The sequence below is a fragment of the Apiospora aurea genome (genome assembly GCF_038362705.1).
Source record: "Apiospora aurea strain CBS 24483 chromosome Unknown utg000008l_segment0_segment0, whole genome shotgun sequence".
Taxonomy (NCBI): domain Eukaryota; kingdom Fungi; phylum Ascomycota; class Sordariomycetes; order Amphisphaeriales; family Apiosporaceae; genus Apiospora; species Apiospora aurea.
This window is the reverse complement of record NW_027117395.1, coordinates 1,123,543-1,140,391: the sequence shown is the minus strand read 5'-3', so window position 1 is coordinate 1,140,391 and position 16,849 is coordinate 1,123,543. Positions and strand designations below refer to the sequence as shown.

At 52.6% G+C, this 16,849-nt stretch overlaps 8 protein-coding genes across 8 annotated transcripts; 5 read left to right on the top strand and 3 right to left on the bottom strand.

The window, feature by feature from the left end:
• Positions 1–2: 2 nt before the first annotated feature.
• PG986_011845 (uncharacterized protein) lies at positions 3–416 on the top strand (the record flags this gene model as incomplete). Its single annotated transcript, XM_066848067.1, has 1 exon — positions 3–416. The coding sequence occupies one exon, from the start codon at positions 3–5 to the stop codon at positions 414–416; it is 414 nt and encodes a 137-aa protein (XP_066694763.1).
• Positions 417–908: 492 nt separating this feature from the next.
• Positions 909–1,835, bottom strand: PG986_011844 (uncharacterized protein; the record flags this gene model as incomplete). Its single annotated transcript, XM_066848066.1, has 1 exon — positions 909–1,835. One exon carries the CDS (start codon positions 1,833–1,835, stop codon positions 909–911), a length of 927 nt encoding a protein of 308 aa, XP_066694762.1.
• An 800-nt stretch (positions 1,836–2,635) lies between these two features.
• Positions 2,636–3,759, top strand: PG986_011843 (uncharacterized protein; the record flags this gene model as incomplete). The annotated part of the gene is made up of 2 exons (XM_066848065.1): positions 2,636–2,963; positions 3,029–3,759. The coding sequence occupies 2 exons, from the start codon at positions 2,636–2,638 to the stop codon at positions 3,757–3,759; spliced, it is 1,059 nt and encodes a 352-aa protein (XP_066694761.1).
• A 287-nt stretch (positions 3,760–4,046) lies between these two features.
• Positions 4,047–5,243, top strand: PG986_011842 (HET-domain-containing protein; the record flags this gene model as incomplete). Its single annotated transcript, XM_066848064.1, has 1 exon — positions 4,047–5,243. One exon carries the CDS (start codon positions 4,047–4,049, stop codon positions 5,241–5,243), a length of 1,197 nt encoding a protein of 398 aa, XP_066694760.1.
• A 676-nt stretch (positions 5,244–5,919) lies between these two features.
• Positions 5,920–6,850, bottom strand: PG986_011841 (uncharacterized protein; the record flags this gene model as incomplete). The annotated part of the gene is made up of 2 exons (XM_066848063.1): positions 5,920–6,039; positions 6,092–6,850. 2 exons carry the CDS (start codon positions 6,848–6,850, stop codon positions 5,920–5,922), a joined length of 879 nt encoding a protein of 292 aa, XP_066694759.1.
• A 781-nt stretch (positions 6,851–7,631) lies between these two features.
• On the bottom strand, positions 7,632–9,167 carry PG986_011840 (Intermediate cleaving peptidase 55; the record flags this gene model as incomplete). Its single annotated transcript, XM_066848062.1, has 1 exon — positions 7,632–9,167. The coding sequence occupies one exon, from the start codon at positions 9,165–9,167 to the stop codon at positions 7,632–7,634; it is 1,536 nt and encodes a 511-aa protein (XP_066694758.1).
• A 1,330-nt stretch (positions 9,168–10,497) lies between these two features.
• Positions 10,498–12,674, top strand: PG986_011839 (G1/S regulator NimO; the record flags this gene model as incomplete). The annotated part of the gene is made up of 3 exons (XM_066848061.1): positions 10,498–11,019; positions 11,076–12,464; positions 12,528–12,674. The coding sequence occupies 3 exons, from the start codon at positions 10,498–10,500 to the stop codon at positions 12,672–12,674; spliced, it is 2,058 nt and encodes a 685-aa protein (XP_066694757.1).
• A 1,346-nt stretch (positions 12,675–14,020) lies between these two features.
• PG986_011838 (uncharacterized protein) lies at positions 14,021–16,132 on the top strand (the record flags this gene model as incomplete). Its single annotated transcript, XM_066848060.1, has 1 exon — positions 14,021–16,132. One exon carries the CDS (start codon positions 14,021–14,023, stop codon positions 16,130–16,132), a length of 2,112 nt encoding a protein of 703 aa, XP_066694756.1.
• Between the last annotated feature and the right edge of the window lie 717 nt (positions 16,133–16,849).

The window sequence follows — 16,849 nt, the reverse complement described above, 5'->3', positions numbered from 1 at the left end:
GCATGGGCGGGACGCGGTTGTCGGGTGGTACGTGGAACCACTACAACTTCCTGCTCGACGAGGCGCCTGCTGTCTCTCCAGGTGGAGGAGGAGGGACGGTCGCGGCAAATGGGCCGCCGGTGTGGTATCGGGGCACCTTCACGACGTCCAATTCGGGCGCGGCGGCCGACACGTTCTTACAGCTGCCCGGCGGCGTCAAGGGCGTGGTGTTCGTGAATGGCCATAACTTGGGAAGGCACTGGGCTGTCGGACCACAGCAGGAGTTATCCTTGCCGGGAGCTTACTTGAAGCAGGGCGAAGAGAACGTTGTACTGGTGCTCGAGCTGGAGCCTTGTACATCCAGTCGTGTTGCGAGGGGTGTTGCCAAGAGGACTTGGAAGAATGACCCGGACCCTGACTGCAATAATTGTTCGTAGAGGAAGGCCTCTATCTTTAGGTAATTCATCTAGGCCTTATCATAAAGTAGGTTGGATCGCGTCATGTGGCATAGGTATTAGCAGAGTACTATAAGCAAATGTATGCATACTTAAGTACCCTCTGGCTGCGCTGTGGAGAATTGCTCACCACACTGGCCGGTATATCGCATTGTAAGTACATTGTATTTACAGCACTCTCGACGTAGCTCAGTTCTAGAAACCTGCCAAAATGTTATTTTAGCTGTGGGCGACTTAGCCCAACAGCGCATAAGAGTTGATCGGCTAGCGGAAACGAGGAAAGCAGCAGAGCGATGTCACTATATGACTTTCGATCCCCAAGTGTACCCATGTTCTTGCTTTTGGTCCAAGCCTTGACCCCAACTCAAGTATAGCGGATTCAAACAATAAGCTGTCCTAAAACACCTGTTCGCAATACAATCGCATCATATGATGAAGCTCGTTTTCTGGACAAAAGCAGGCAGTGTTGCCTGCTTACTTCTGGAACCTCCTCCTCCCTCGAGCTGTTGGCATCTCCTCAGTGGTTCCATCGGATGACAGGCCTGTGAGCTGTCTCTTCAAACTCCTCTTCAACGTACCATCGCGGTTCAGCCCCTCATACAGTGCCCAAGCGGCGAGAGTCTTTGCGTCGCGAGCACATTCCCTCCATAGCGCCTCGTACTCAATTAGGCGCAGAGTAATCATTTCGCCCTGGGTCTTGATGCCGGTGAGTTTACCCCGAAGATCTTCGATCTCTTGTCGATCAAGCTCCTTTTCCCAGAGGTAGATGGTGATGAATTCATCTGAACCTCCAGGGCTTGGATACATAGCATCCAGCAGGCCTTCTGGGTTGCGAGTCGCCTTGGAAAGAGCCAACTGCGTCAAATCTAGCAACTCGGAGTGAGGGATCTTGAGCCCTACTTCTTCCTCAATCTCCTTAGCTGCCTTCCCAGCAAAGTTGTCTGACGTGTCCAACATTCCAGCTGGGATCTCCATGAAAGATAGACTTCCAGCCGGGACTCGTGGTTGCTCGGTCATGACAACCATCCGCTCCTCCCTGGCGTCCCTGGGTCGTAGAATAATGAGGACAGCCACGGAGCCTCCACGAAGGAAGCAGATGCCTGGTATCTCTCTTCCATCGTCACTCACGATGACCGGCTTGGTCTTCATGAAACCAACATTGGGACCGAACCAATCCACCGACTGGATCTCCACGGACTTGAGGCTGGCTGGCTTGCCGTAGAATGTGTGTTCCTTATCAGTGTGCTGTATTCTCAAGCTGTTGCCTAATTGGGCTTTCCAGTCGGCGAACCCCTTGAAGCCCAGGACGTGCTCTTTGGTCAGAGTCCTACTGGATGCGCCTGGATGAATCGTAACAGGAACGGGGCTATCAAAGCCGTCGAGGTTGAATTCAGTCGTCATTGCTAAATCGTGATTGTTCGAGTGAATGATAGGGCTGCGTGTTTGACATCCAACTTCGAATCACATTTGAAGTCGGGAGTGTTACTTATACATTAAATTGAAAGAGGGGTCGGGCCAGGTCGCGTTGGTAACAGTCAATAGGCAGCCACCGTCAGCTTGCCGGATGACCAACTCATTCATCACACGCATGGCTGGCTGGTTGGTTGACTGGCTAGGCAGACTGTCCAGGCAACACTAGAGAATGCACTGCCCGAGTCCTTGTGGAAGCCACCGCATCGATGTTTTCCTTGGTCAATGGAACGAGCGAGAATTCCAAAAAATGACAAGGCTGGGGTAATACCAGATCCAACCCTACTGGCACATGAGGTTAGCACTTCCCAAGATCTTCGGGTGGACGGGATTGCAATGATGAGAGGCATGTTTGGTCCCACCAATCACAGGCTGCCAACTCGCGATTATGCAGCAAATGCTGCATACAGACCGATGTCGTTAGGACTGTGTGGTAGCATCATTTCTCAACAGGCCGACAAGGGCGGGGAAACTGAGGCATGGTTTCTATTCGTCTCAATCCAGTCGAAGTATGGGTGCAGTCATATATACAGATGTAACAAAGTAAAGAGTCGCGTTGAAGGGCTGACTGCATAAGTCTAGACTAGAAAGGGGTATGAATGTTGGAGGACTCTGAGTTGAAGTAGACCAAGTTCTCCCCGGTGTATTCTATAGATTGGTTCGATAATACAATCATCTTTGCCATTACGAGCAGCCAAGTTGGCAGTCAATCTGGGCCAACAAGAAGTCCAATGTTGTGTGCAACATGCTGGAAGAACTTGCGCGGCCAGGACGGCCGAGTTTGGAAGGGAACGTACAACTTGTACTATCACCAAGACCAAGCGCCCGCTCAACTCCGAAGCGCTGGAAAGTCAGGATGCCAGGTCTGTAGACCAATCTACTCCCTATACGAAGACAGGAGACGAAGCCTGGGATATGAGCAAACAGAGAAAGAAATCTCCATTGACGCTTCACTTTTCGTCGTGGACAACGAGGAAAAGCCCGAATTGTATCGTCTGAATTACAACTTACAACAAGGCAAGCTGAGGATCAAGCAAACCTTCGTCCTACAAGAAGCGTGTACGTCTTCACATCCATGTAGCTCGAACATAACATAGCGACTGATAGTACGTGCGATCACACAGCATTTGAGCACCAACCTCATTTCACGACCCCAATGTCAGACAGCACGGAGTCTGACGAGTGCTTCGCCCTTGCAGTTGAATGGATAAACGACTGCAATAACCATCATGATTGTATTCCAAAGCATAAGGCGAGTCCTTATTTTCCAACGAGACTGATTGACCTAAGCCCGTTGAAACCTGAGAAGGTGGAAATGGCCGACATCATGCGATCTCCATCGACCGAAGCATCGGGTACGGTTGCCCAAATGAAACCTTTGTTTCGACGGCCGAGTGATCTAGATGACATCAAGTTGAAGGTTGTGTCTGCGAGCGAAGCCCGAAAAGGAGGAAGCGACAGATACGTTACGTTGAGTCATTGCTGGGGCAACGCCCAACAGTTTGGCTACGTCAATCCCCCTAGGCTTACGATGGACACGCTTCTTACTTACACCGGAGAAGGGATGCGCATCGGTCATTTGACCTTGACGTTCCGCCAGGCAGTCGACTTTGCGGCGCGTATTCCTTCCGTTAGATACATCTGGATTGACTCACTCTGTATTATCCAAGCACGGGACGGATTAGACAACAAGGACAACGAGGCCTACGACGACTGGAAGAGAGAGTCAAGGGAGATGTTTCGAGTATACAGTGAATCGTATCTGAACATATCTGCCACAGCGTCGGAAAACAGCGCAGGGGGCTTTTCAAATCCCGACAGAGAAGCCATCTGTGGGCAGATGAAATCAGCTTGAATATCAACGGCTTACCTGGTGCGAGTGTAACTCCCAGAAGCATGATAAGGCCCGTTGAGTTATTGGGACGATCCGAACCGACCATAGGTTGCCTATCCTGGATTCGGCTGATTCTGAGGCGGGGGGTTCTTTCGTGGAAAGGGAGGTCTTCGAGGTCTTCGAAGAAACAAGAAGGACTTCTGCCATCTGGAAGTCAGGATTTGCCAAGCTCCCATACACATGAATCCCCGACACGGAGAAGCAATCTTCGAAGATGTGTGCTGGTCGACGTTTCACGTTGGGAGAAAATGGTGAATGCCGCGCCGGTCAACACTAGAGGTTGGGTGCTACAAGAACGATTGATGGCCCCCCGTGTCCTCCATTTCTGCAAAGACCAAATCGCCTGGGAATGCAACAAGTGCGACCTGTACGAGTCTCAGGCGCGAGGCGTGCCTAACTTCCAGCTTAAGTACGACAAGATTGTCACCGAAGAGAGGATCAAGTCCCTGGAGATTGAAGATGGCAAGTCTCTGAGAAGTCAGCGGCTTCAGGGCGCTCCTGACCCCGATAAAGACATGGAGCATTTGAATTTCTTTGAGATCTGGACTCGAATCGCTGAGATGTACTCAAGGACCGCCGTCACCAAACCGGAGGACAAACTTATCGCTCTATCGGGTATCGCAGGAATGATGGCAGACAAGATGGGAGAATCCAAAAACGGCTCTACCCCTGTCTATATTGCCGGTCTTTGGAAAACTCATCTAGCTAGTCAACTGCTTTGGCGAGTCGAGCCGGTCTTCCATAGACATGACCGCAGTTTCACGAACCTAGCACGACGCGCGACGGTATATCGCGCCCCGAGCTTCTCGTGGACCGCTGTCGATGCACACGAGGGAAATGGAATCATTTACGGCGAAGTTACAGACAAGGATTTGCTCATTAGGGTAGATGAGCACCCGATACATATACAGCTGTACGACGAGAAGAACCCATTCGGCAGGGTGGAAAAGGGGGTGCATGTTTGCGTTCGGGGAAACCCGCAAAGAATTGAGGTCAGGAAGAAGATGGATGGGGGATTCTTTAATGGCCGTTTCGAATGGAAGTTCAAAGGATTGGCAAATGATTTGCGACCGGAGGACCAGAAGGATTTGGAAGGGGAAGAACATACTAATGTTTATCTGGACTGTCCCGCGTCTGACGAAGACAGTTTAGGCATCTTCGAGAAGTGCGATACTTACTACCTCCCGGTGGCTATGGGCCCCAGGACCGCCAACTACGAGTCAAAATACTTCTTGGGTCTCCTACTACAAGAGGCTGAGGAACAGGCAGAAGGGCCGCTCGGCCGTGAGGCAAAGACGTTCCGTCGTATGGGACTCAGTAAGCTGTCGCCCTGGGGCGATAAGCTCGCCCATCGGCATATCAAAAAGTCTTTCGCTATTGAGACTGGGACACCATGTGATCAGTGGGAATTGGATTCTGGAAGCCAGGAGTTCTACCTCGTATGATGGGAGACCGCGCAATTGAGGCGGGAGGAGGTGGGGAGAGAAGTGACTGGCTCAAGTCGACGGCACTTACAACAGCAATTACTTTTTTCCCCTCATCGTCAGTTTTCCTCCTTTCTGCTTCTCTCCTTTTTCTTCTTCTTAATGCTTTTCATTTGATTTTCTATTTCTTTTTCTTATGCTTGCCAAGCTGAGAAGACCTAGGGATTCTGGAGCAAATTAAATTAGCGATGCCACATGTTCTGTCAACGAGCACTGTTGTATATTCCCTTTACTTTACGAGATAAAGAAATTGAGATGTGTGCACGAGTATAACCCCTTGCTGCCTAGTGAGTAACGCTTGGTGTTGTTGAGCTGGGAGCGTTCGTGCGATTTCAACACAGGGTCTTGTTGGTTCACCATGCTGATCTTGGTGTCACCCTGCAAGGTATACATGGATTACATGCATATAGATTGAGCATACGTGATAACAACCACTAAGCGGAATTTTAACGGATATATTACAGAGCCCAACTCTATTTCTTACAACACTGATTACATCAGAGGCTTAACAGCGTCCTCCTACCGCATATTCGTCTTCGTACCACGCAAAGTAAACCGAAGGTGAGCAAGACGGAGTTGGCACGGCAACTGGGATCATGTGCGGAACCTGGAAATGGGGGCAGAGGATGGGATGAGATCACTTGTGCGCCTCGAGCTCCTTCTCCGTCCAGGCCCACAGCTGCTCGCACAGCTTTTCGTCCTTGGCCTGCGCCGAGGCCTTGCCGTCGACGGCGACAGGGTAATAAAAGTGGCCGGACTGTGCGTCGGGGCTGACGGCGGCCCAGACCTGGTTCTTGGCGCCCTCGGACACGGGGGGTCATGGCGAAGGAGGCGAGCCAGTGCAGCGGCGCCATGACGAGGGAGAAGGCCGAGTACGTGGCCAGGGGCCCGCGCGTGAGCTCCGTCCGCACCGCGCCCGGGTGCACGGCGACGCAGCGGAGCGAGGGGTAGCGCTGCGCGAGGGCGCGCGAGTGGTGCACGTTGGCGAGCTTGGCGATGCCGTAGCGGGTCCAGGTCGACGTCGAGGCCAGGTCGCTCTTGAGCCGGGTGTCAGCGTCGGCGTAGGGGTCCTTGGCGGCGAAGGCCTCGCCCATGGACGACAGGCTGACGATGCGCACAGCGCCCTCGGGGGCCTTCTCGGCCGTCTTGAGCAGCGTCGGCAGGAGCAGCTTGGTCAGCTGCGCGTGGCCCATGTGGTTGGTGCCGAACTGGATCTCGTAGCCCTCCTTGGTCTTGCCCGGTGGACAGGCCATGATGCCTGCGTTGTTGATGAGGATGTGTAGCTCGCTGGCCTGCGAGAGGAATTTGGCGGCGGCGCTCTTGATGCTGTCGAATGAGGACAAGTCGCACTCAAGGAAGGTGATGGGTGCCGCGTCGGGCGCACGCTGCTGGATGTCCTTGATTGCCTCTTGGGCCTTGGCGGCGCTGCGCGCGGCCAGGTAGATGTGCGCCGGCTTGTGCTTGGCTAGCTGGTAGATTGTTTCCTTGCCCAAACCGACATTGCCGCCGGTCACGAGGATGATCTTCCCGGAGAGGTCGGGGACGTCCTTATCGAAATCGAACTTCATCTTGGAATATATCTGCTGCTGGGCCCGCGATACCAATGGAGAACTTGGGGAAATGGTTCCAGCTAGCGTTATCGAATACGCAATTGTCCTCGACTACTTAAGTATAGATTGGACGAATATAGTCGCATGCAAACGTGGTGGCATCGGCAATGTGGACCATGAAGCGGACCTTTGCCGTGCCGAGGTGATGCCATTTGTTGACCCATGTAGAAAGAATGTAATGACGCAGGGGAATGCATTTATGTTGCCACACCTTCCACCATCTCTCACACGCATCCCCCCTTCGAGTTAGACGAAAAGCAGATGTCGCCATGCGCTGTCCAACGTTGAACCCGTCAGTCACGACCTATGTAGTTTTGCCTGTGACGTGAATGGCCGCCCGTATTCGCATCTGTTTTCAAGGAACTGCCTAGCTTCTAGCAACTTTGCCGACCCGATGCAGATGGCAGTGGCCTCCTATACACAACTTGAACGGGAGTTGGAAAGTCCGCGATACCAAAATGTCGCCAGCTGAGTTCATTCGTTCCGCCCGAGCTCCGATATAGCTGCATCGCCAGGTTTGTGCGCCTAAGCAAAATACCCGTTTGCTATTGTTGTAGCTATGTGCTGTCTGCTTGCTTGCTTGCTGAGCACTGTACGTTTCATCTAATGCATAATCATACTCCCGCCAATCTTATATGCTTATACAGGGGTTTCGTGAGACGTACTTCATTTTATACCATGTTACCCGGTCTGGAAAATCTCGCTCACGTTATTTCCTCAGGACGCTAGTAAAACAACCCTAACTGTCCCTCAGAGCTTCGATATCGACGACCTCTTTTACCGCCTCTGTGGTGAGTACATATGGGTGTTCCTCGCCCACCATTACACTGTCTTCAATTCTGATACCCATGCCTCTGAAGGCCTCAGGCCATCTGTCGTCATCAGGCACGTACACGCCTGGCTCAATGGTGATGCAATGACCTTCCCTCAAAGTAGTGCCTCTGGAATAGCCTGGTACATCGTGCACATCAAGGCCGATATAATGGCCGACATGATGCGGGAAGAGGGTGTCCATCCGGTTGCCCCCCACGTCAAACCCTAGCTGTCGTAGGTTATCCCTCAGGAAGGTTTCTGTGACCGAGTGTAGTTTGTCCAGTGTTGTGCCTGCATTCTCCCTACAGAGGCCAATGCTTTGCCGTTGAGCTGAAAGAACTGCTTCGTACAAGTCCTTTTGAGCTGGCGAGAACTTGCCACTGACGGGCCATGTGCGCGTGATATCGGTGATATAAGTACCGTACTCCCCACCCGCATCGACAAGGACAAATTCGTCTTCGTCCAGATGTCCGTTGTTCATTACGTAGTGGATGAGCAAAGCTTTCTGTCCACCAGCAACGACAGGAATGTAGGCCGACCCCTCCAGGCCTGCTTTGTGATACTCGTACTCGAGAAAGGAGGCTAGGTCCTTCTCGAACTTCCAGGGCTGCCGCATAGCATTGGTAAGTGCACGTCCAGAGGCCTGACCAGCGCGGCGCATGCAAGCAACTTCAGCAGGCGACTTGATAGCGCGCAAGGGGTTGAGGGCGGGCCTCAGAGGCGCAAAGCCTGCATTGGGCGCGGCACTGCGAAGTGTATTGCCCAATTTGGTGGCAACCCCGTACTTTGTCAGCTCGGCGTCGGTGTAGATCTTGCTCACGTCCTTCAGAGCGTTGCCAAGCTCGAACTCGATACGGCCTATATCCCCAGCCTCGTCGGCGTTCCATACGTCGCGAGCAGCATCAACGCCACTCCACGGCCCGTACCATTGCTCTTGCTTGGGGTTCTTAGGGCGGCACCATAGGTGGAAGATGTAGTCATTGTCGGTCTTGACAAGGAGGGCAAGCGATTCCGGTTCGCAGAAGCCTGTGAGGTAGAGGAAGGCGGTCTCCTGGCGAAAAGCGTGGAAGACAGCACCCGACTTGAATTGGACCTCGGCAGAGGGTAGAAGGACGGCCGAGTTGGGAGGAAGAGAGGCTATCAGTCGTGCGCGTCGGTCGTGGTATTCTTGAGCAGTTATGCCAGGTGTTAGTTCGCCAGGCGCAAGTATATGTGGGTGCGTCTCATGAACGGCCTGGCCGAAGAGGACATTAGAGGTCGGGACCGTGGGGGTCGAGTACGAGCGGTGGGATGACGGGAGTCTCCGCTTCGACAGGGCCGAAGATGTCGGAAACTGTATCGGAAGTGGCTGCAGCGGCGCAGCAAGCCCGGCACGATGGCAGGACGGGAGGCTTGAAGCATGTCGCCTGGCTTGCAAGCCAAGTTGGCGCCATGACGGGCTCGGCAACCTTGTGAGCTTCATGTTGGGGGAGGAATGATGTAACGAGCGTCACTGGGGTACGGGCGTCATTGCTCTACGGCGGGGAGACCAGACAGACAGACCCGTAACGCGGACCCGAAGCAGGATAACGAAGACACGCGGCTAAATCCTCGACCACCGATATTAGTACAGGAAGTTGCTATAGAAGTACAGACAAAATACCAACCAGACTCCAAATGCGCCTGCAACACGGACGGGCAAGCGAGAACAGGGCCAATCAATTAGAACATCAATGCGAGCTGGACCATTCCGTATCGCGCGAATTGAACGATGACGATGCCCTGCCCATGATCACTTTTTTTTTGGGCCCAGGAGCCCGTTGCGGCAAGGCTTGGGCTGGTTGCTGTGCTGCAGTGTCGCGTGCGATTTAGTGGAGTGGGTGGGGGAGGTTTTGCTCTTTACGCAGCATGGGCGGCCCGTGCAATGTTATTATTTTTGAATGGCTCGCGGATTAATCAAGGCTAGCGCCAATTTCCTAGTCACAGCAGCAACACAGTCCGGCCAGCCAGTCCTTCTCGGGCGCAAATCAGTTGCTCTCCCTCTTGCTTTGCTTGCCTGTCTTGCAACCACACCCCCAAGGAGCATCACCTCTTGTGTTAAGGCCGTTGCCTCAGATCGCCCACCGACTCTCCAAACCACCAGAACAGGCGCATCTCGTGTCGTTTTGGCCGTTGTGCACTTCTTCCATAATTTTACCACGCTGCCGGACTTCTAATGCCCTCTTAATCCCCTCCGTCTTTGGTCGTGTTTCCCGGCACCCAGCCAAAAGCGTGTTGTGCCACGCTTCGCGTACATCCAGCCTTCACGACCGCCCGACCCGGCCACGCACACGCTACAAACTCCCCCATGCCCCTCCCCAAAACCAGCAACTTCAGACTTATTCAAATTTATTAACCTCGACCACCAAACTCTGCCCCGAACTGGCAACTGCAAATCTTGGGTTTGCAGCTTTCGCCCTTCAACCTCTGTCTGGTATGGCTTTTCCTTCATCATTGTTATACTCGACCTCGACCTTGACCTTGTGTCTCCTCTGCCGGCTTCCGTGCTAGACACCAAAAAACTGACGTGTTGGAGTCTCCACCAATAGCAGGCAACACATCACGCCCCGAGCTTTCACCAACTCCCGCAGCACATAGTGTGTTCATTGGTTGCGTCGCCCTAGCACCAACCACGCGAACTGACGACTTTCTCTCTACGATACCCCAGAGCTCGCGACATATCTACGAGTCCGGCTTTACATCTCGACTTGTTCCGCAGTCGACAGTTTCACATTAACCCAAGAGCCATTCGCAGCATGATATAGGACATTTATATGGCAGCAGTATCGCTATCACCGGGCCCCGTTCCTCTGTCTTCCAACATGTCTGGAACAGCTAGACGCATCCCTCTCTCCAATAACCAGAATGTCGCCAACTCGCCCATCCGGAGCTCCGCCGCCGCCTTTGCTGCCGCCAAGCAGAGGCGCTCATATGCCAATGTGCAGAGGGAAGAAGCCTACGGGCACCCTCCTCCGGCGAAGAAGCAGATGCTGGAGTCGGGCATCCCGCGGCCACTGAACTCGCCCTCGAAACGAATGGCCAAGCCCCAGGTCCCGTCACAGACACGACGCACCACCAGCACATACGAGAACAGGTTGGCACGGGAAAGGATGGGCCATCATCAAACGCAGCACACCGAAAGCAAGTCCAACAGATACACCGAGAAAGACCTGGAAGAAATCAGGCAATGGAAGGAACATCACCGGGCTAGGTTTCCGCGAATGGTTTTCTATTTTGAAAATATCCCTACCGAGGTCCGCGCCAAGTTGGGAAGGCAAATCGAGAAACTCGGCGCTGTGAGTAAACTCGGAGTAGGACCTGCATATGAACTTTACTGACTACGACTCCACAGCGCGAGGACAAATTCTTCTCCAATGATATCACCCATGTGGTAACCACCCGTTCGATCCCTCCTGAAAAGAGTGCCCGGCAACGAGAGGAAGAAGCCGCCAACACTACTACGGAAATCCACGATGGGCATGAGCAAGTGCAAACCATTAATCCCTCGTTGCTGAATCGTGTGACGGACGGTACTCCATCAGTGAGAAGGAAGTTGTTTGACACAACATCCACTGCGGTACCCAGCCGACGGCCTTTGACCCAGCTCCAAGATACTAGGCCAAAGAGGAACATGGACGTGCTTCACCGCGCCCGTGAGATGGGCAAGAAGATCTGGTCCATGGATAAGTTGCAAAGAATGTTGTCCATGCTGTTGGAGGAAGACTTGTTGGTCAGTGCTGCCATTGCCTATGGTGGATCGAAAAGTGGGAGTGTCCGGGCGAGTCACACCGATTCCCGTTCAGTTCATGAGCCCAACCTTCTGCAGCTCCTGCAGAATGAGCGCGTTAACGGGCCTTCTGATCGTGACCCTACGGTAACAACCCAGGAGCTCCACTACTTCAAGGGACCGTACGTCTATGTCTATGACTTTGAGGAAAAGCAGAAGCCTATCATGGTACGAGAATACCAGAAGGTGGCCGACAAGGCCGACGGTGACTGGCCGCAGTTTCGTACGGCGCCACTGGGCCGTTGCCCCTTTGTCGAGGATTATGACCACCGAGAGGTTGCGAAACCCAAGCCCAAGCCCAAGCCCAAGCAAGTAGCAGCAAAGCCTGCAGTTGATGCCAAGGCAGTTTTGCAACCCTCAGAGGCACCCCTGGCAAAGCCCGTGACTGGCAAAAGGTCGCTGGGTGAGATGGAGAGTACCCATAATCGAGGCTCTAGTGTTACCTCGGTGGAGCTTACCAACTCGATGAAGCCTGGAAACAAATTCGAGTTCCGCCCCAACTTCACAAGCCGTGCTGGTACAACGAGACTGTTTGGAGGCGAGCCTGTTGCTTCAGGAGTTCAACCGTCGAACGTCACGTCTGCCATCCGATCGCAAATGATCTCGTCAACAGCTGCGACCCCTGGTGCCATCGGTATGATGAGCAAGGAAGTACACGGTCTGCAGCGAAAGGTTCTTCAAAGAAATAGTTCCCACGATCTCAGTTCCCGTCGTGCCGGTAGCGTGGACCCCAACCTTCGGGATGACCCCACGGCCAGACGAGCCCTTACACTCAGCCGCACGTCGAGTCGCAGGCTGGATTTGGTGGACGATGCTACAACTTGTGAGGAGGATGAAGACGCGAAGGCACGTGCTCAAGCTGAAAAGCGAGCCGCTGTCAAGGCGGCGAAAAAGCGAGATCCCAAACCAGGTTATTGCGAGAACTGCCAGGACAAGTTTGAGGACTTTGAGGACGTAAGTGAATCCAACATGCCTTTCTATACGGAGGAAACATTATACTAACGCAACACCTTACAGCATATCGCTTCCCGTAAGCACCGAAAGTTCGCAGATAACCCTGACAACTGGACCGAGTTGGATGATCTTCTGTCGGAACTGCAACGCGAGCCCAAGCACAAATCCTTGACTGCTTGGACCCCATCTCTCCCAGCATTTGCATACTAGTGCTGTGGCCATAGCCGGGCTTGTAATGCTTCCGGTATGAAGCCACTTCACGCTATGCTTGTGCAGCCCATCCGCAAGGGTCGCTATACCCTGCACAGTCGACCGCGACGGCGAACCAAATTCACTCTACACATGACCATCGACTGAGTTCTTTCCTATCCACTTGTTCAGCACTGTGGGTCAACGATACCCTTTTGCGCACGTTCATTTGCTTTCGTTGGTTTCTCCCGCCTAGAATCTCTACCACCACTCGAAGCGCGCATATCATTATCGGAGCCGCACGATAAACACGATTCATTAGAACAGCATGGCGAGGCGTAGAATCCTGATTGTTTCTTTTCTTCACATTCATAGCATTTGGCGGCGATCTTTGGCGGTTGTTGATATCTCTCCAATTTCTTTTCTTCAGCTCGAGAAAGCGCACACTGGTGGTCAAGCGGTTGGGCGAATTGGTAGGTCGGTACGTCGGTCGGGTTTGCATGGCGCGGTGTATCCGGCGAATGATATGCAACGAACGAAACCAGGATGATACCGGGCCTGCGGTGTGCAGAAGGCGTTCCGGAGGCAAAGGGTCTTTCTGGGATTGGTGTAGATATTGCACCCTGGTAGTACATGTATATGTAGGTTGTATCTTACACCCAAAAGCCGAGGACCTCGTGACACAATACGAAGCCCTACATTTTCATTTTCATCTTCATTTTCATTTTTGATGTACAGTTGAAAAATGTGTGATGTATGCTCTTGAAGCCCATGAGCAAGTTTCTGAGCGGCCGCTACAAGGATGCAGGATGCAGGAGTTCTGGAAAGGAGGCATTGGTTATAAGGTAGGTAGGTCACATGAATATAGATACGTGTAGATTCACCTATGTATTCACTTATGTACTCTGTATCGAGAAAGGCATCATAAGATAGCTTTGCTGCAGGGGTACAACATTGAATTCAGCCAGCTAGCATTGAATGAATGGCCCCACCAAAATAGCCAGCTATTCTTAAGTGGACCTAACCCACTTGCATCATTTTAGGTTTGCAGCGGGACCCATGCTCATGTGTGGCTCAACTCAAATCCATCCCTACCTTCATCTCGCAGACATCAATCACAGCCACATCTCACAAGGTTCGCGTTTGTTGTCATCCACGTTCCTGCTTTTCTCGGCTTCCGTTTTGGGCATCTGGAGAGTGCCTTGGGGGGTATCTGCAAGTTTTTAATCATATGCTGGATATCGAGCCCTTCTGATCTGGCGAGACACATACGACTTACTCGACATCGGTCGCGTTGACCAGGCCGGAACTTGCAGCTTGGCAAAGCAGACTCATTTTCATCAGGTATCAGTCACGTCTGGTAGAAAATGCCGTCGGGGTCAGAATCGGAGTCGGGATCGGATCGCACCGGATCTGTGGCTCCTGATCACGATGATATCGACCATAATGTCGATGAATCCAACTCTGATGGATCGGATGAGTCTGACGACGATGAGAACCATGACTTTCTTGATGTTGAGGCCGTGGAATCAGGTGACGAGTCTCATGAAGGTGACACCGATGATGAATCTGAGGACGGGTTCGAATTCGAGTCCTTTCCCCAATTTACCCGCCTTCCGCTAGAGCTTCGTCAGCGCATCTGGGAGATATTCGATCCGGACATGAGAGCCCCGGCACGCGTCTTTGGCTTTCGCATGCCTTTTAGTGGCGCCAACGAGCTTCATGAAGGTCCTTTATTGGAGCGCCAGACCGCACCAGCAAGAGCTATATTGGCTACTCATCACGAGTCTCGTGAATATGCCTTGAAGTACTACCCTGATGCGATCGAGAAAGGCGGCGAACCTGGCATCATTCGGTACCGAAAGGAATCAGATATTATCATGGTATCTGGCTACTTTAGAGATTTTGCCTCCATATCTTCATGGCAAGAGAGCGGCGTATTCACGGGAATCCGCAATATCGCCCTCGACCTTGAAGGCACAGCCGAACACCAATATGAGGATTTGCTTTCTACGGAACGTCCGCAATGGCCCAATCTGCAATCGACTTACTTCGTCACACAAGCTATTACGCATCCAACGAGAAACCTGCGATGGTGTGGTTCTGATGCAGTCCAGACATACCACCTTCAGGTGGAAGAGCTAGACACGGGTCTGGGTGAAGACTACGAAGCCTTTTACTGCTGGCCTCAGGGCCGAGAGCGCGAGCACACTAATTTGCCAATATTTGGCCATGAGGAGGAAGAGGATGGAGAGGAGGAGGGGGAGGGCATAGACAAATCCTCGCTCGGCCAGAAATGTTCTGTCATCAAGATAGGAGAGGAAACCATTTGGCCAATAGTGGTATTCGATTTCGAAGGCTCCGGTGTGCACCGCTATGACAAGCTCAGAGAGATCTACCCGGTGGGCGGCAACTGGGAAGAGGCGGACGATTGGCATTCCGATGAGTTTTCAGGGGATGAAGAAGATGAGCACTATCCTGACGAATACGAAAGCGAGGGCATCGACGATGGTTCGGTTGACGAGGACGAAGCTTCAGGTGATGAAGATGATCTGCAGGTGCTCGATGACGACTCAGAGCAGGAATTCGACACATCAGTCTTCAATGGTTTCTCGCCACCACCCGATGATTTTGCCGCTGCAGTTGACTCTGCCAATTTCTCTAGCGTCGAGCCCGAGTCTGTCCACTTCTCCAGTGTCGAACCTGGGTCGCCTGATCACAGTGATGCCGAGGCAAGCGACACAGCGGATGAATCTGTGCGCAACGTCCAACGACCAAGACGCCGTGTGCTAGCAGATTCCGAGGAGGAGTCCGGAGTTGAGAGCGAAGACGAGGAACAAAACGATGCGCAGCCTGCAACGCGCCGTAAAAGGGCCGTCATGTCAGACTCGGAGGAAGAGGAGGATGGAGAGGACATGAGTGCCGAGGACGAGCAGTCTAAGCTGAGCAAGCGCCGCAAACGCGTAGTCATGTCTGATTCCGAGGAGGAAGAGGAAGAAACAGAAGAAGAAGAGCAGACTGAACCAAACAAGCGACGGAAACGCGTTGCTACGTCTGACTCCGAGGACGAAGGAGAACCGACACGTGCAAACAAGCGACGGAGAAGGACAGCCATGCCAGAATCAGACGACGACGACGACGACTCGGCTACCGAACAGGGCGAAGCCGAAAGCGCAAGCGACGACGATTCTGAAGATGACGAAGACGATTCTGAAGACGAGAAGCCCCAGAAGAAACCCTCCCTGGCTGAGCGGCTGCAGCTTTTCCGCTCCGAAGTCCCGGTTGCGCCTTCACCCGAGGCAGGCTCCGAACCCGACTCGGATATGGAACAGTTGCGCAACGGCGACTACGACGATCCCTTCGCAGACACTTACGATCGCGACGATGAAGGCGATTTGGATGTCCTCTCCGAAAATGATCAGCTTCTGGACATGGACGGAGACGAGGAGGACCCCTACGGCGATGACGGCGGCTATTGACTTCTTGCGAAGTCCATTCAAGCATGATAAGCAAGCACAGCAAGTTCTTGGTTTTTGTAGGATATGTGTACCAAAAGACACCAGGCATTGGCTTTGATAGGCGAAGAGGACGACGAAGAGGGATAGCAGGGGCCTCATAGAAAGAAGGTGATACCTGAACCTACCCTCCCCGATATGCTTATGCGTTATTGGGGGTATAATCTACATGTCGCACGGGGCCTTTGATTATAATCGTCTCACATTCGACCACCAAGCAGCCTTTTAGCCAAAGACAATGAGATAATACAGTTCTAAATCTGATAAACAAATTCCGCAACCCGATCGGGGAGATCCTACGTGCTCCTTGTTGTCCTCCAGCTTATCAGGCTCTACTGATGTGAATTGGGTGTACAACACATGCCTTTGGGAAAACGTTCATCCGCTCTGGATTGATTGAGCCCTCCGTATGTTGAAGCATGGCATGACTTTCATAGTCGGAATAGTAAGTAAAGGAGTCTTATAATTAACGGCACATGCAACACAATGAGCGATAAGGGGTTTTGGCGCTCAAATCTCTACTGAAGCTAGCTATCTTTAGGTCATCACTTTGGGTGAATACAACTTTCCGGCGTGAAAGATCGCATAACATCAATCACCTGGTAATCAAGCAACGAAAACATATGCAGGTGTCTTGATGGTTTCTTGTATTATGTCATTTTAGGTATCCTTGGATGAGTG